The following is a 16,830-nucleotide window of genomic DNA, read 5'->3' as shown; positions in this document are numbered from 1 at the left end:
ACACACCGCGTTCGTCTCTAAACAGCCTTTGTTTCAGTGCTAATGATATCGCCGGTGAGTAACCTCGGTTTCCAGTCACAGGATGAGAGATATGCTACTAAAGGTCATTGTCTACCTGACAGAGCGCACGTCGGTAACCGGTAACATAGTAGCTGTGATAGCAACACCTGTCCGCACTCGGCGTTACCTTTAAAGTGCTTTTAAATACCGTTTTGTTTTCTCTATCTCTCTGACCGCCATTCGCTTACATACTCGAACGTTATCTCGTAACGTTTGCTGTATAATGCGACGCTGCAAGGGACACTACATAACTGGCGGATGTACTTCGTCTAGGACAATATCGCTTTATCAAATTAGTATAACATAGGTCATCAATGCAAAACACAAACACGACCTGTGTGGCTACCAACACACCAGTTATCGTCAAGTGACTTATATGACATATAAGTATAATTACAATGTGTGTCTTCATTTTGTTAAAACTATATTGGAGGGGATAGCGCCCGCTTGTGGGTGTCAAAATAAGGACGACCCCTCCCCTACCCTGCTCAAGCGAATTTTTTATTATTATTATTATTTTTTTTTTTTTTTTTTTTTTTTAACATATATTTTTCTGGGGAGCATATCGCGACCCTCTCCTAAAAAAAAAAAAAAAAAAAAAAAAAAACCCGAAAAAGACAAGAAACAAAAACTTCGCTTGCCAGTCTGGACCCCGTAATTCATACATTCCTGCACACGTGTTTGGAAATGAACAGTAGAAGAGTATGACTACCTCCAATATAAAGTCTTTTGTTTGTTTTGTTTAACATCACCTCTAGAGCACATTGATTTATTAATCATCGGCTATTGGATGTCAAACATTTGGTAATGTTTACATATAGTCCAAGAAAGGAACTCTGCTACATTTTTCCATCAGTAGTAAGGGATCTTTTATATGCACCATCCCATAGACAGGGTAGCACATATCATGGTCTTTGATATATCAGTCGTGGTGCACTCGCTGGTATGAGAAATAGCCCAGTGGGCCTACCGACAGGGATCGATCCCAGACCGACAGCGCATCAACCCCAGATCGACCGCGCATTAACCTCCAATATATATCGGGAAAATGGCGTACATCTGTAAGAAAATTAATGTGGATGGTTTAATTTAAAAGACAATAATTAAAAAAATGAATAACAATAATAACCTCGAGTTTGCAGTTAAAACTGGACACGCTTCTTTAAAGTTAAAGTTTGTTTTTGTTTAATGACATCACTATATAATATTATATAGAAATTGAGAGAGCACATTGATTTTATTAAACTTTGGCTATTGGATGTTAAATATTTGGTAATTTTGACATGTAGTCTTAGAGAGGAAACCCGCTACATTTTTCCAGTAGTAGCAAGGAATCTTTTATATGCACCATCCCATAGACAGGATAATACATACCACGGCCTTTGATACACCAGTCGTGGTGCAATGGATAGAACGAGAAATATGCTTGTTGAAGACCCAATGACTCTCTCTGACCCTGTATTGTCTACTTATTTTATGCTAGGTTCTGCCTCTTATTTGAGTGAAAATTATTTGCTTTGGTACAAAGATTTTAAAACTAATAATAACACAAAATAAAGTAACATTATATTTTCTGTTTAACGTGTTTTTGTTTAGTACCTTTTTATTGTTGTTCTGTTCAAATTTGTAATAATATCCTACAAAAATCGGATAGGTTTAGAATGTGTTAACGTATCGCGAATTGATGGGTGTCAAAGACGCTATATGGCGGATAGTATTCATTTGCATTTCCTGGCGTTTGCTTGTCGGAAACTAAGAACTCGCAATGGGGTGTTAGATAAACAGTGCATTGTTGTTGAGATTCGTATGCGACGCTCTAGTTCGTCGTAATAACCGAGATTTGCCTTGGATGTCGTGAAGGAACGGGAAGTGGGGGATACGTTTTGTTTTTGTTTTGGTTGTTGTTGTTGTTTTGTGTTTTTGTGTTTTTTTTGTGTGTTTTTTTTGTGTTTTTAAAGTATACACTAGACACACGTGCACAGTCATGCTTAAATTGAGAGGAGGTTGTGTGCGAGCGCAACCCCTCTTAATGGGCACATCATTCAGGAAAAACAAGTGTTTTTGTCAAATAATCAAGTAGTCCGGGCGATGTGTGCAATATTTTGACACTTATTAATAAAAGGTATGCCACTTGACACGTTTATGGATGATACCTTTCTGACGTTTCCTAATACCGGGAAGCCTTGTAATAATGCAGCACTTCTTAATACTACTCTGATCAAACATGGGGTCAATTAGAGGTCAAAATCCAATAAAACTCTAGTACCTTTTTAATTTCTTATTTATTTTTATATGTTTTAATGTGCAAAAGGTGAGGCGTTAATAAAGTATCGGTCTGTCTGTCTGTCTGTTATCCGAGCAGCATATCAAAGAACCTTGTCAAAGGCATTCCCCAGCAAACCTTGATCCAGTTTTTCACACGCCTTTTGGATAAAATACACATCTTAAACGTCTCTTCCATTGTAGACATTGTGGGTATTGGTCGGATACCTGAAAAGAAAAAGCTTGAATTTACTTATAATTTGTTTTCAAAACTTGAATTAAAAAATGCTATCAAGGTTATTATTTCATGTATCATTGTTATAACTATTATCATCATCATTATTTCAGATTTTGAGTAAAGAGTTCGTACAAGAAATAGAAGATGCTGCACTAAAGTAGATTACTGTTAAATGAATTGTGATGATTCCTCTGCTAATTGCAGGCATATTGCAGTTTGTTTGGGCAATCTCCTTTCTTTTTATTAAATTACAACACAAAGTCATATTGTCTGCGACAAAATCACAAATATTATACGATAAATAGTGCTAAAATTAGTTTTGATTATATGGAAAATAATTCTGATGTTCAGTTACACATGCTTAGTGAATATTAATGATTTTGAGAGTTTCATTCATTCTGTGCTGTGAGATGATGTATCTGTTTTATATACATGTAATTCGATATTTACTGTTTTGTTTATTTACTTGTGTTGTTCATGACATATTTATTGGAGCTGGTTGGTATATTACAAAATACTTCTCCCTGTATTATAATTTTTGTAATAAATATTTTATTTTTGTTTAAATTTGTAATATAATTAACGAATTTGAATTTTCTGTTAATTTAATTTCTCCAATAAAGTTTCTTTTTGTAGGTTGTTGTTGGATTGGGGGTTTTTTGGTAATTATTACTTACATATTATTATTTTTAGGGGGTAAGGATGTGGGGTGGAGTTTGTTGGGTCTCATTGGTAATTAGGAAAAAACGAAAACAAATTCCGACCAAACGTTAAGAGGTTCCAGCTTGATCAAATGTTTCAATATACACAGAAGTAATGGTTTATATGCCAGTGTTATATAATGGTCTATGCTGAAATATCGCGGTTGATCGCTAGCCTGATTGTTGCGACTAACTTTAGATGAATGTGATATACAGAAGACGTTGGTACCAGTTAAATTGTTCGCGAGTGCTCGGCCGTATAATATTTCTCGACGATAATTAATTCATATTGGCCTTCTGCTCATAATGAAAATTCTCCAAAATCAACTGTGGTGTAGTAACATTTAGTACATTGGCTTCCGTATTGTTTTGGTTAATTTATCAGACTTGAGAGTTATATGTACTGGGTTCGTATCACGGTACTGGCTTCCACCAAGAGCGATTTCTAACGACTCTTTTGGCAGTTGTAATGCCACTACATCGACTTCTCTCTCAATATCCACTAACGACTAACACACTGCCCTAGACAGATATATCGGATAGGCGAGGTGTGTATCACAGGACAGCGTGCTTGAACCTTAATTGGACATAAGCACGAAAATCAAGTTAGAATATAAGCTGCAAAACAGTTATCAGCCAGTGGTATATTACGACAAAGGCGAAAACAAATAATAACTGGATTGGAATTAATGCGAAGATTTGTGTTACACATTAACCATTAGATGCTTATGTGATGGTTGTCCTTTTGGTGTGGGTTAAAAGCATATATTAGTATCTTGGTTTGACTGTAATACACCAGTAACCAAAATATACAATATGCGTGTGTGTTTGCGTGTGCGTGCGTGTGTGTGTGTGTGTGTGTGTGTGTGTGTGTGTGTGTACTATGTAAATGTATGTTTGTATGCATGCATGTATGTATGTACTGATGTATGAATATATATTTATAGTGTGTGTGTGTGTGTGTGTGCGTGTGTGTATGTGTGTGTGTGCAACAGCATAATTGAACATTGATTCTTATGTAACAATATGTGTAGATTTCAGATCTGCAACTCTTACTTGCCTAAACCTGTACGTTAATTGGGAACTTGCATACTTTTAATGGTACGTCAAAGTAAATTTTTGTTCGATTTGCTGCTATCCAAAAACAAGTCCACAGGACTGACACCAAATTTCAGTTATAGGGGAGATTAAACTCTATATAAAAAAAAAAAATTGTGACGCTTAATATCCAAACATTACACATCTGGTAGGGGTGCTTCCTGATTGTAATTTCAGGGGCAGATCTATAATTTAACGAAAGGGGGAGATGTTTAGGAAAAGGCTACGTCCACATTTTGGGACATGGGTATGCTTACTGAGGTCTGTACAGGGTATGGTTTATGGTGAAGGTAGGTACGGTTTATGGTGAGGGTAGGTACCCATGCGAAGGTGACCTTTAAAGATCATTTTGTTTGTCATTTAGGGTCAAATTAGTGAAAATAACCCATTCAGAAATTTGATTATATTCTGGATCTGCCCCAGAAAGACATAATTTCGAAATAGCTGATTTTTATATCAAGTTTCCTTACAGTTTGCATGTAAATTGTAATAAATAATGATCCATATAATCATATTTATGAAAAGGTAGCATATTTGTAAAAAGCTCTTCCCACTAAGATGAGAAATCTTTTTTTTTTAAAACACGTAATTTGACCCTAAATAACGTTAAATTACCCCATAAATGACCTTTAAAGGTCACCTTTGTGTGGGTACCTACCCTCGCCATACCCTGAACAGACCTCAGTAAGCATTGGTACCCATTTCTTACAAACCATACCTCAAAATGTGGACGTAACTTTTTCCCCCTTTCGTTAAATTATGAATATGCCCCAGAAATTTCAATCAGGAAGCACCCCTACTAGATGTGTAATGGATATATCTATAAACCAAAGTAATAATATAAACATTATTGATCAATATTATTGGAAAGAATTAAAAGAAACCAATGTTTTGTGTCATTTACAGTATACTATATATTCAGAAAAAAATTACCTTCATTTGACCTTGAAAATATAGGTCAAATTGACCAACTGTGAAAATCCAGCAAATCGAAATGGAAAGTTTGGATATTAAGCATCACAAAAAACATTTTTAAAGTGTTTAATCTACCTTATAACTGAAATTTGGTGTCTGTTCCACGGACCGTTGTTTTTGGGTAGCATCAGATCGAACAAAAATTTACTTTGACGTACCATTGGAAGTATGCAAATTCCCAATTAACGTACAGGTAAGAGTTGCAGATCTGATACCTACATATATTTTTACATAAGAATCAATGTTTAAACCTCCCTGACTCTCCGACATAGATAAATCGACCTGGCTCCCGTAGCCTACTATATCCTGTAACTGTACCCGTTTCACAAGTGTAACACATACTCTGGGGTATCGTCTTTTCCTACGAGGTTCTATATTTTTTTTAGGATGTTGACACAGATAAACACATACATCTTAAAATAAATACAACTAGTAATTGACTGTTGTATAACATTTTTTTTTTCGTCTAGTAGCTCAATCGATAAACACATACTCATGATTAATCCCCGAAGAGCACCACACACCATTATATACTGGTCGGATGAAATAATACAGCGAAAAGCGACTGCAACCAAAACCTTTATCCATCGTGTCAGAAGTTAACCGAGTTACCGACTATCAGTCCCATGTTACTGACATTCAGTCCCATATTACATCTTTGTATTTATATAATATATACAAAGATGTATAGACGTCTGTATTTATATATACATAATACAAAGATGTGTAGACATCTGTATTTATATATACATAATACAAAGATGTATAGACATTTGTATTTATATATACATAATACAAAGATGTATAGACGTCTGTATTTATATATACATAATACAAAGATGTATAGACATCTGTATTTATATACACATAATACAAAGATGTGTAGACATCTGTATTTATATATACATAATACAAAGATGTGTAGACATCTATTGACATTGTGGGGCGGGATGTAGCTCAGTGGTACAGAGTTCGCCTGATGCTCGATCGATCTAGGATCGATTCCCGTCGGTGGGCCCATTGGGCTATTTCTCATTCCAGCCAGTGCTCCACAACTGGTGTAACAAAGGCCTTGGTATGTACTATCCTGTCTGTGGGATAGTGCATATAAAAGCTCCCTTGCTGCTAATCGAAAAGAGTAGCCCATGAAGTGACAGCGGGTTTCCTGTCTCAATATATTTGTACTCCTTAAACATATGTCCGACGTTATATAACCGTAAATAAAATGCGTCGTTAAATAAAACATTTCCTTCCTTCTTTCCTATTGACATTGCTAATAGTGTATTGTATTTAGAATACAATACCAAGTGTTCCCTTTTATTTATTTATTTATTTATTTATATCAGTATATATATAAATATATACGCCAGATATATAACTGTATTACAAATACTGTGTGGGCGTTTGATCCAACATGTTTAATATGCATTTTTACTGAAGACCTACTCCACGCAGAGAGTCGACGGTCGATTGTCGATTGTGTTCCGGGCAAGGCTGATCTAGGACAGTTGTTCTGAAACATTTTAGGTCCATGTCTCACTTAACAAGCTAATGTTCGACCCAACGCTCAATCACCGGTGCTGAGTTCAGTCAGAACAAGCAGAAAAACGTTCACTAGACTGGTTTATGCACTTCATGTTAAACCAAATGACCACATCGGGGACCAGTCGTATAATTCACGAACGTTAGCGTTTCTCGCGGTCACTGAACACTAAGCAGTTATTTTGTAGGCCCTACATATTGTACTATTAGGGCCGTTTTCCCCCAATACGCTATTTTTGGCGCGGTGCGGACACGGAACGCGGAAAATAGTCGCGTCAAACAACAAATTAAAAATGATTCTCTAGTTATCAGTAGCAGTGTTTTACAAATGAACGACCTGTTCGTATAGCCACGCCCGAGCCGCACAAAAACAAACAAAAAACAACAACAACAAACAAACCTAAATATAAATAAACGCACACATTGATGCGGGCCTTACTGTGTATAATATGCAAAAAGTAAACAAACAAAAAAATGTCGACAGCCTGTCTAGCGTTTAAGGTGTCCTTCCAAAACAGATGTCTCACAAATAACACAAGACATGGTTGAGAAAAACACTACTGGCCTGTCCACCACCTTCGTACTTACTCGTGTACTTTAAACTTGTTTTGGTGCTTATATCCAATTAATGTTCAGTAACGACAGAGCCTCACGACTGATAGGTCAAAGGCCTTGGCACGTCCTGTCCGGTTTGTGTAAAAGTGCATGAAGTGCATATAAAAGATCCCTTGCTGCTAATGAAAAAAAAAAAACCATGGTGAGTTTTCCTCTGAGGATTACGTGTTTATAATTACCAAATGTTTGACATCCAGTATCTGTTGATTAATTAATCGATGAGGTGTAGTGGTGTCGTTAAATAAAGCAAATTTTAACTATTTATTTTTTAATTATTTGTGTATTTTATTTTCTGGTGGGGGGTTTTCTGTTGTTTTTATTTTATTTTATTTTATTTGTTTTTATTTGTTTTATTTTATTTTATTTGACAATGACTGTGTATCTGAGACACAATGTGCTGAATTGTCATTACACTACCATTTCTTTCCTTTTTTTATCTCACGAAATAAATAAATAACAAAGGCTGTATTTTATGTCTTGATTCTGGTAAACTAAATTTAGACGTAATAATTTGCTCATAGATAAGAAAAAAAAAACGTTAAAGCATATTTTTAGTGTTTATGAAGACAGCCTTGTCAGTCGAGTCGGGACAACCCCATGTCACGCTGACCTGGAACCTATCTGTGCCATTCGTCCAAAGGTTAGTTCATCAACACGGGTTTATGTAAGCTGGCCCATATGTAGGAGCATGAGCACTGGAAGAACCTACATAGTTTACTCAATTAACCGTTTATTGCATGACACTGGGCCTTTGATCAATAGTAACACGGTGGCAAAAAGCCTCATTCAAACCCAGCCAGATATTATGAATACTCTCTCTCTCTCTCTCTCTCTCTCTCTCTCTCCTCTCTCTCTCTCTCTCTCTGTATATGTGTGTGCGTATGCGCATGTGTATGTGTGTGCGTATACGTGTATGTGCGCGTATGTATGTGTGTGCGTGCGTGTGTGTGTGTGCCTCTGTGTGTTTGCATGTGTGTATGTGCGCGCGTGCGTGTGTGTGCGTGTGTGTCTGTGTGTGCGTGTCTGTGTGTGTGTGTGTGTGTGTGCGTGCGTGCGAGCGTGTGTATGTGTAGACAAAAACAAATACATCCCCGTCTAACCTATTTCGTTGCCGAAATTGCTCTACAATCAAAGAGTATGTGTCAACTAAACGTTCCTGAGTGAAAAACAAATAGTGCACAAGCTAAAGCACTCATCAAACGAGGCAGACTGCTTCCTTTAGATAAATAGCGCACTTAATGGTCTTACACTCAAGATGCCATGAGCGCATTTTGGGGTAGTGGTCGATTGGAGGGCTAGCCTCCACCATATTTTATTTATTTGTTGTTGTTGTTGTTGTTGTTTTGTATCTGTTTTTCCTCTTTGTTTGTTTATTTGTTCTTCCGTTTTTTCTTTGTGTTTGTTTTGAATTTGCGATTACTTGGATTTCGACAAGCAATCCATGTTTTCATAAATACTAGAAATTATCATGTATCTCCTCAATACCTAATCAGGACGCCACCTAGCGACGGTTTTATTGAGTATAGCACTTTCCCAGGTAAGCCACTAGTTTGCAACAGGGTTGCTTCGAGACTATATGACAACATTCGAATACCGGAAGGCACCAAAATCATAATATAAATCAGCCATGATCCGTGTTCCGTTTGTCAGTACTTCGTGTACGTATCCTTTCTGAAATTGTAACTCAATAACTGCCTTATCATTATTTGGTACTCATTGGTGTTGGCCCAAGTGATGACTCGAGGTCTAAAAGTAAAAATTCCTGTTATTGTGTTAGGAAAGCTAAAAGTTGCTGTTGAAGGTCTTTTTGAGGACTGACACACTGAAAGTCAGATCCGAGAGAAGATCCCTAGATAGGAGGTTGCGAAGCTGTTCCTTAATAACTAAGGAATAAATATAAACAATATATTATGAAAATTAAGATAAAAAATAGTACGAAACCACAAACAGAGAAAAAAAAAATGGAAATGAAAACAAAAAAAACAAACCTTAAAATAATCTAAACTGATAACTAGAAAACGACTACTCAGATGCCAGAAAATTGCCTTTCAGGCCACCTTATTTTCAAAAGATTGCAGGTGAGCACGCCCCAGGATAATCCTCACGCCTTGCATTTTGTATTGTTGGAATCTCAGTTAGCCACCCACATTAAACATGTCTAGATTCGACACTGGATACTACAGTACGGAACCCTACCTTAGGGTTCGGAGTGGGTCGGTCAGTCAGAGGAATGGGGGGACAGTATGTACGGGGTCTTCTCCAACTAGACATCAATCACACTTATTTCTCGTTCCATCCAGTGCACCACGACTGGTATATCAAAGGCCGTGGTATGTGCTATCCTGTCTGTGGGATGGTGCTTATAAACGATCACTTGCTACTAATGGAAAAATGTAGCGGGTTTCCTCTCGAAGACTATATGTCAAATTTACCAAAATTATGTTTGACATCCAATAGCCGATGGCACTTTTTCATACTTTTTGTGGGGTGGAGTAACTGTTACTGCCCCTGCCCTTGCCTCTATCCATGCTCTCCGGGTACACCTGTTTATATATTGAATATCGCTGTTAGGCAGGGAAACAATGTTGATTGTATTCAGCACGCATTACACGTTATTGCTCTCGCTCCCCATCATTCCCCTCTTATGAAACTAGTTCAAAGATAGTAATAAAGCGTTCGCCTGATGTGTAGTCGGTCTGGGATCGATCCCCGTTGGTGGGCCCATTGGGCCATTTCTTGGGCCAGTACACGACGACTGGTATATCAAAGACGGGCTATCCTGACTGTGCGATGGTGCATTTAAAAGATGCCTTGCTACTAATCAAAATTGTAGCGGGTTTCCTCTCTCAGACTATATGTCAGAATTAACAAATGTTTGACATACAATAGCCGATGATTAATAAATCAATGTGCTCTAGTGGTGTCATTAAACAAAACAAACTTTAACTTTATATTGCGTCAATATGGTTAAATCTTTAATGTCTTATCTCCCCATAATGTAAGTTAGAGGAGTAATTATTAATCACTCCCCACAATTTGGTTTTCACGACGTGGCCTAGATTTTCGTGGTATGTGCTTTCCTGTCCGTGGGAAAGCGAATGTAAAAGATCCCTCGCTGCATTAGGAAATATGTAGCGGGTTTCCTCTGATGACTACGAGTCAGAATTACTACAATATGTTAAACAAATTAAAATGGCCATGGCTGCCTATATTTTTGTTTATGAATGAAAATGAAAAACTGGTTTGAAAACAAGGAATTCCATGATACTCCATCCCCTTTTAGCGCTACATAATAATACCCTTATGAATACATCTTTTCAAACAAACAAAAGCCAAAAGCTCGCCAAAAAAACAAACACCCACACCCACAGACAAAAACAAACAATAGTATGTGCAATATTAGACATGGCTTATCTTGTAGTTACTGATTGTTACCCACGTCTAGATTCAATTCAGTTTTTATTTTCAGTTTTTATGTCAGCAAAGACAATGGTGATAGTTATATCGGTGGTGAACTGCCGTGCGATAGTACGATCGTTAGTTCAATGACCGAGGATTTTGTTTTTATCCATGTATATGTACACGTAAACAAGTAAATATTGTATCGCCTGAGATGGTTGCGTCGTAAGATAGACCCACCAGTGTATATCAAAGGCCATGGCATTTGCTGTCCTGTATGTGGGGAAAATGCATATAAAAGATCCCTTGCTGCTGCTGAAAATAATAATTGTAGCGGGTTTCCTTACGATTACGAGTCAAAATTACCAAATGTTTGAAATCTAATAGGCGATGATTAATAAATCAATGTTCTAGTGATGTCGTTAAATAAAACAAACTTTTTCGTTTTGTACGGTATGTAATTCCTGTAAAAAAAAAAAAGAAGTGAATTAAACAAATGAAAGTTCAACTGCACCACAGCCCACTTTAACACTACATTGTTTATGGCGGGGGGGGGGGGGGGGGGGAGCTCACACTGGGTCTGTCACTCTGTCTATGAGTCATGTTATGGGGCGACAGAGAAATATAAAAGGTGAGAGAGAAAATGTGATTTGGGGAACATGGCTTCATGCCCCACCTCGGTTACGTCTGTGGGACAGGTGTTATATATATATATATATATATATATATATATATATATATTGTAAGATGAAATCCACTGTCACCACATAGCTTTAGGTTACTCGTACCGAACAGCAGCAGCAAGGGATTTTTTATATCATTATTTACTATTATGTGACTGATAATGGTCATGGTGGGTACTGTGGAAAAGTTCATATTAAATATTTCTTTCTGCAGTAATGTGGGAGTAGCTTGTGTGACGGGTTTCCTCTTTCATTCTAAACTAATTGTCAATATAGCCATAGTTAAACTATAAATAACTGTAGTTTAAATGTATCGAGATGTCGTTAAAGGGACATTCCTGAGTTTGATGCAATTTGTAAGATGTTATCGACTAACAGAGACTTTTTCACGATTGTAATTACATATCAAATATATTTGATTGCATAAAATATTAGTGGCTGTATATTAAACGTATTTTTGATCGTTCTAATATTTGTACTAGGTTAAATTCCATTTTATTTCTTAAAATATTGGGGTTTTTTCGTACGTACGAAATTATTTGAAGACAAAATCCAGTTTGTGCTTCTTACAAATATTAAGACGACCAGAAACACATTGAATGTACATAGACTGATGTTCGAAACAAGAAAATATATTTAATATGTAAGTTTAATCACAGAAATATTGTATTAGTCGGAAACATCTTACAATGCAGCAAACTCAGGAATGTCCCTTTAAACAAATATTCCTTTCCTTTAAATTGTATCCATATTCGCTAGTTTCCGTTGAAGCATGATTCATATTTTATTGCCCGTACATAAAGGTGAAAAGGCTGAACTTTTTTTTCCCCATTGTTTCCATCACCATTAATCATAAGTCATAGTCAGTGAAATTTATTATAACAGAAAGCAGGAAGTGTGAAACATGACAGACGAAATTTGAAGAAGAAAAACCCCCACCTATACTGTACGACACGATATACGGTAAAAATAATTAACATCTACTCATGCACGGCGTTAGATCTCACTTTATTATTATTATATTTTTTAATTTATATATATATATATTACGGAGTGGGGAGTTGTCTTGTTTTGTTTGTGGGGTTTTGGGGTGGGGGGGTTTTTTTTTGGGGGGGGGGGGGGTTGGGGGGTGTGTGTTCGTTTGGGGTTTTTTGTTTTTGTTTTGGTGGGGTTTGTTTGTTTGGGCTTTTTTGTGTTTTTTGGGAGGTTATTAGTTTTGTTTACGTTTTTGTTTTTGTCTGATCTGTGTCTTTAAACAAAAACAAATACACTGAGTGTAAGGTCATTTTAGTTGAGTACTGTCATAACAGCTGCGACAATATTTAAAAATGCATTTCAAATTAGTTTACTCCAATTAAACTTAACATTTTAGTGACACTGAAGTGAAATGTTATGAGGTCAGCATGTTTGTACTTAATTTGGGTGTGATTCTTTCTTCTTTTTTCTTTTATCATACGTATTTTGGGCACAATGTCCATCGCCTTGACTTTGGTGCAGTCTAAAGCCCCGTCATAGGGCTAAGTATAAGCTTTAGACGAATACGTTTGAAAACGTAAAAAGATTATACAGATATACAGTGCAATAAATATTTAAGCTGTTTTGTTTTATTGTCATTTTATAGTACTTTGTCATTCTCGATCAAAAAAGGGGCCGCGGTATGTGTTGTCTCGTGCTAGCTGGTGGTTTCATTAAATATAGCGACTCAAGGCGTCGCCACACTATACGAAACAAGAAGAAGTTTGTTTTGTTTAACGACACCACTAGAACACATTGATTTATTAATCATCGGCTATTGGATGTCAAACATTTGGTAAGTTTTACATATAGTCTTAGACAGGAAACCCGTTAACATTTCTTTTCCATTAGTAGCAATGGATCTTTTATATACATCGTTCTACAGACAGGATAGAACATACCACGGCCTTTGATATACCAGTCATGGTGCACTGGCTGGAGCGAAAAATAGCCCAATGGGTCCACCGACAGGAATCGATCCCAGACGGACCGCGCATCAGGCGAGCGTTTTATCAATAGGGTCGCGGTATGTGTAGATAATAAAACAAGGTGATCTAGCTGGTGGTTTTATGAAACATAGCACACGAAACGAGTGCCTCGTACGAGAATAGCGCACTACCTAGCAACTGATGACGTCGTATCGTTATCTTGTCACAATCGGCAGTTCTCGGGGATATTCGTGTACGAGGAACTCATATCACGTGGCGTCGAATGATCGCCTGAGGTGCGACAGGTCGCAGGATCGGTCCCGTCCAATACATAACTACTTATACATGCAATACCGTGATATGTGTTGCCATGTCTGTGGAAAAGTGCATAATATAAAATATATTATATATATAATATACCGCTGCTAATGAATGTGCCGGGATACAGTTTTAAAACGTTAATAATTATAAATGCCGGGAAAGGCATACACGTACGAGACCGGGGACGGGGAGGGGGGGGGGGGGCTGCCCCTCTAGTGCTAGAGTTAAACCTAATATTCGGGCAAGATGTGCTAACCTCAAACCTTATTACCATGCATTTCAATCATTCTACCCTCAAAGTTAATTGTAATCCATATCAAAATGCGTTGTGATTCGTTTGCAACTATAGCACACGGGGATAAGCTTTAGACGAATACGTTTGAAAACGTAAAAAGATTATACAGATATACAGTGTAATAAATATTTAAGCTGTTTTGTTTTATTGTCATTTTATAGTACTTTGTCATTCTCGATCAAAAAAGGGGCCACGGTATGTGTTGTCTCGTGCTATCACGGGGATAAGGCTATAGCCTTACAAAAATGGGAGCATGTACGCCTATGGGGAAAGGCAATAAATTATATACTTGATTTCGAGTTTCAATAAATGACAAAGTGCACAACAAAAACCCTACGAAAATGGGAGCCCGTACGCCTATGAGGAAAAGACAATAAATTATATACTTGATTTCAGGTTTCAATAAATGACAAAGTGCACAACAAAAATTTCACAGGTAAATATAATAGTACTTTATTTAGATTTCAGCTTTTCCATGTTTTTCGTTTCGTATATTTTCATATAAATCCAGTTAGTGAATAAAGATTATCGACGCGAATGTGTTTTTACCGCGACAGTTTCTTTAGGGAGATACCTATAAAATCGTGATACTCGAAAAACTTAAATATGATTTATTGCATAATTATTCTAATATGATTTTTTGTTTGTTTTGTAAATGTATTGTAAAAAAGACTAAAACAAATAATTAAATTCTTTACCAGGGGCCGTCGTGCATGCTAAGCATAAAAAACAACCTTGATATCCGCGATACTGCAGAGCCCGCGATATTGTGAGAAGGAAGTATACGTTTTTAATCTAAAAATAAAGTGTTCCACTTATTTTAGTATAATTTCTTTATGTCATTCAGAAGTCTCAAAGGTTTCAGACAAAAATACCTCATTAATTTCTTTCTGTTGCAATAAGTGGTGGGTTACACCCTTACTTCTTCTATTATCTTTCTTTCTTTTCTTTCTTTCTGTTATAGATTGACTAGATTATGTTCCATTTATGATGTCGCAGACTATAAAGAAAAACATATTTTTAAAATTCACATGCCGTTTAAAGTGCTTTAAGTTCAACTACAGAAATACATATCTGTAGCGGAAAATGCACACAAGAAACAAGCGCATATTGTTATTAAATGTTTTTTTATGGCACATTTATGTTTCTAGCCTTGGTTATTTCTGGCTTTGCGAGACGAGTCACACTTTTTACGAGCGCTATAGTCTTATTCCTGTCAAACGTATTATTTACTGACAAATGTTTACTTTAGGAGATGTGAGCATTATTCGGTAAAAGGTGTAATACTAGAAGTTAACTGTTCTAATAATAAATGGATGTATACTGACTCACAAAAGAGATGCTGTGATCATTTGGAAAAAGTAAAGTTTGTATTATTTAACGACGCCACTAGAGCACATTGATTTTTTATCTTATCATCGGCTATTGGACGTCAAACATATGGTCATTCTGACACTGTTTTTAGAGGAAACCCGCTGTCGCCACATAGGCTACTCTTTTACCACAGGCAGCAAGGGATCTTTTATTTGCGTTTTGGCCTTTGTTGAACCAGTTATGGATCACTGGTAGGTGCAATTGGCCTTGCGGAGCACTCACTCAGGGTTTGGAGTCGGTATCTGGATTAAAAATCCCATGTCTCGACTGGGATCCGAAACCAGTACCTACCAGACTGTAGACCGATGGCCTAACCACGACGCCGGTCATTTGGTAAAAGATGCAATATGAGGATCTGATTCTAGTAGGAAATGTATATTGAATCACAAAAGTGATTTTAGCATAATTTTGCAGGAGTGGGTGCAACGTCAAAAAATGGCATAGTATTCTTATGCTACTTGCAGGCCATGACCGTAACAAAACTAGCCAAGGCTCAGATTACCAACTGCCAGCAGAAAGTTAGCCAACTTCGTCGAAACAATTGACCGCCTGAGCCTAGCACTACATGCATTATATATAAACAACCAGCAGACTACGATATTCATCTTCCAGAATATAGATAAATAATATACCCCCCTCCACCCCCCTCCAACCCCCCCCCCCCAAAAAAAAACAAAAAAAAAAACACACACACACACACACACACAAAAAACAACAACCCCAAACAACCCAAACAACCCCAAAAACCAACCAACAAACAAACCACCAAACCATCACACCACAACATTACTCCCAAAAAGACAACAACAACAATAACAATAACGGTGCCACAGGTTCGAGTCATAGCAACGGTATGGGACAATTTGTGAGGTCAGAAAGGATTTAATTATCCCCTGCGCCAGTGCGTTAATATCTATGTATGTAACAGTCAATCTCGACATACTTCAGTACATACATACATACATCAATACATACATACATACATACATATATATATATATATATATATATATATATATATATATATATATATATATATATATATATAATCTGGTACTGTATGTCAGATATTGTCAATTTAACGTTCAGAATGTTTGAATGTGATCTACGTTGTAAATCATATATAGTGCAAATGGAAGAATGGTGCGTCAGGAAATGAATGTGATCTACGTTGTAAATCATATATAGTGCAAATCAGCAAATGAATGTGATCTACGTTGTAAATCATATATAGTGCAAATCGAAGAATGGTGCGTCAGGAAATGAAAACGAAAATTTATGAATTTTAAAGGCTTAATAAAAAGAAACATCATATATTGGAGTG

At 36.7% G+C, this 16,830-nt stretch overlaps 1 protein-coding gene across 1 annotated transcript in view; it reads left to right on the top strand.

Moving 5' to 3' along the window:
* The window catches only part of LOC121384727, a 35,160-nt gene extending 31,971 nt beyond the window's left edge, over window positions 1–3,189 (top strand). Inside the window, exon 3 of the mRNA XM_041515248.1 lies at window positions 2,671–3,189. Coding sequence (XP_041371182.1) covers window positions 2,671–2,721 — 51 coding nt within the window. The 3' untranslated portion in view covers window positions 2,722–3,189. The remainder of the gene's footprint in view (window positions 1–2,670) is intronic.
* Window positions 3,190–16,830: the final 13,641 nt, after the last annotated feature.

This window comes from Gigantopelta aegis, chromosome 10 (genome assembly GCF_016097555.1).
Source record: "Gigantopelta aegis isolate Gae_Host chromosome 10, Gae_host_genome, whole genome shotgun sequence".
Taxonomy (NCBI): Eukaryota; Metazoa; Mollusca; class Gastropoda; order Neomphalida; family Peltospiridae; genus Gigantopelta; species Gigantopelta aegis.
This window is presented reverse-complemented; position numbering and strand designations above follow the sequence as displayed.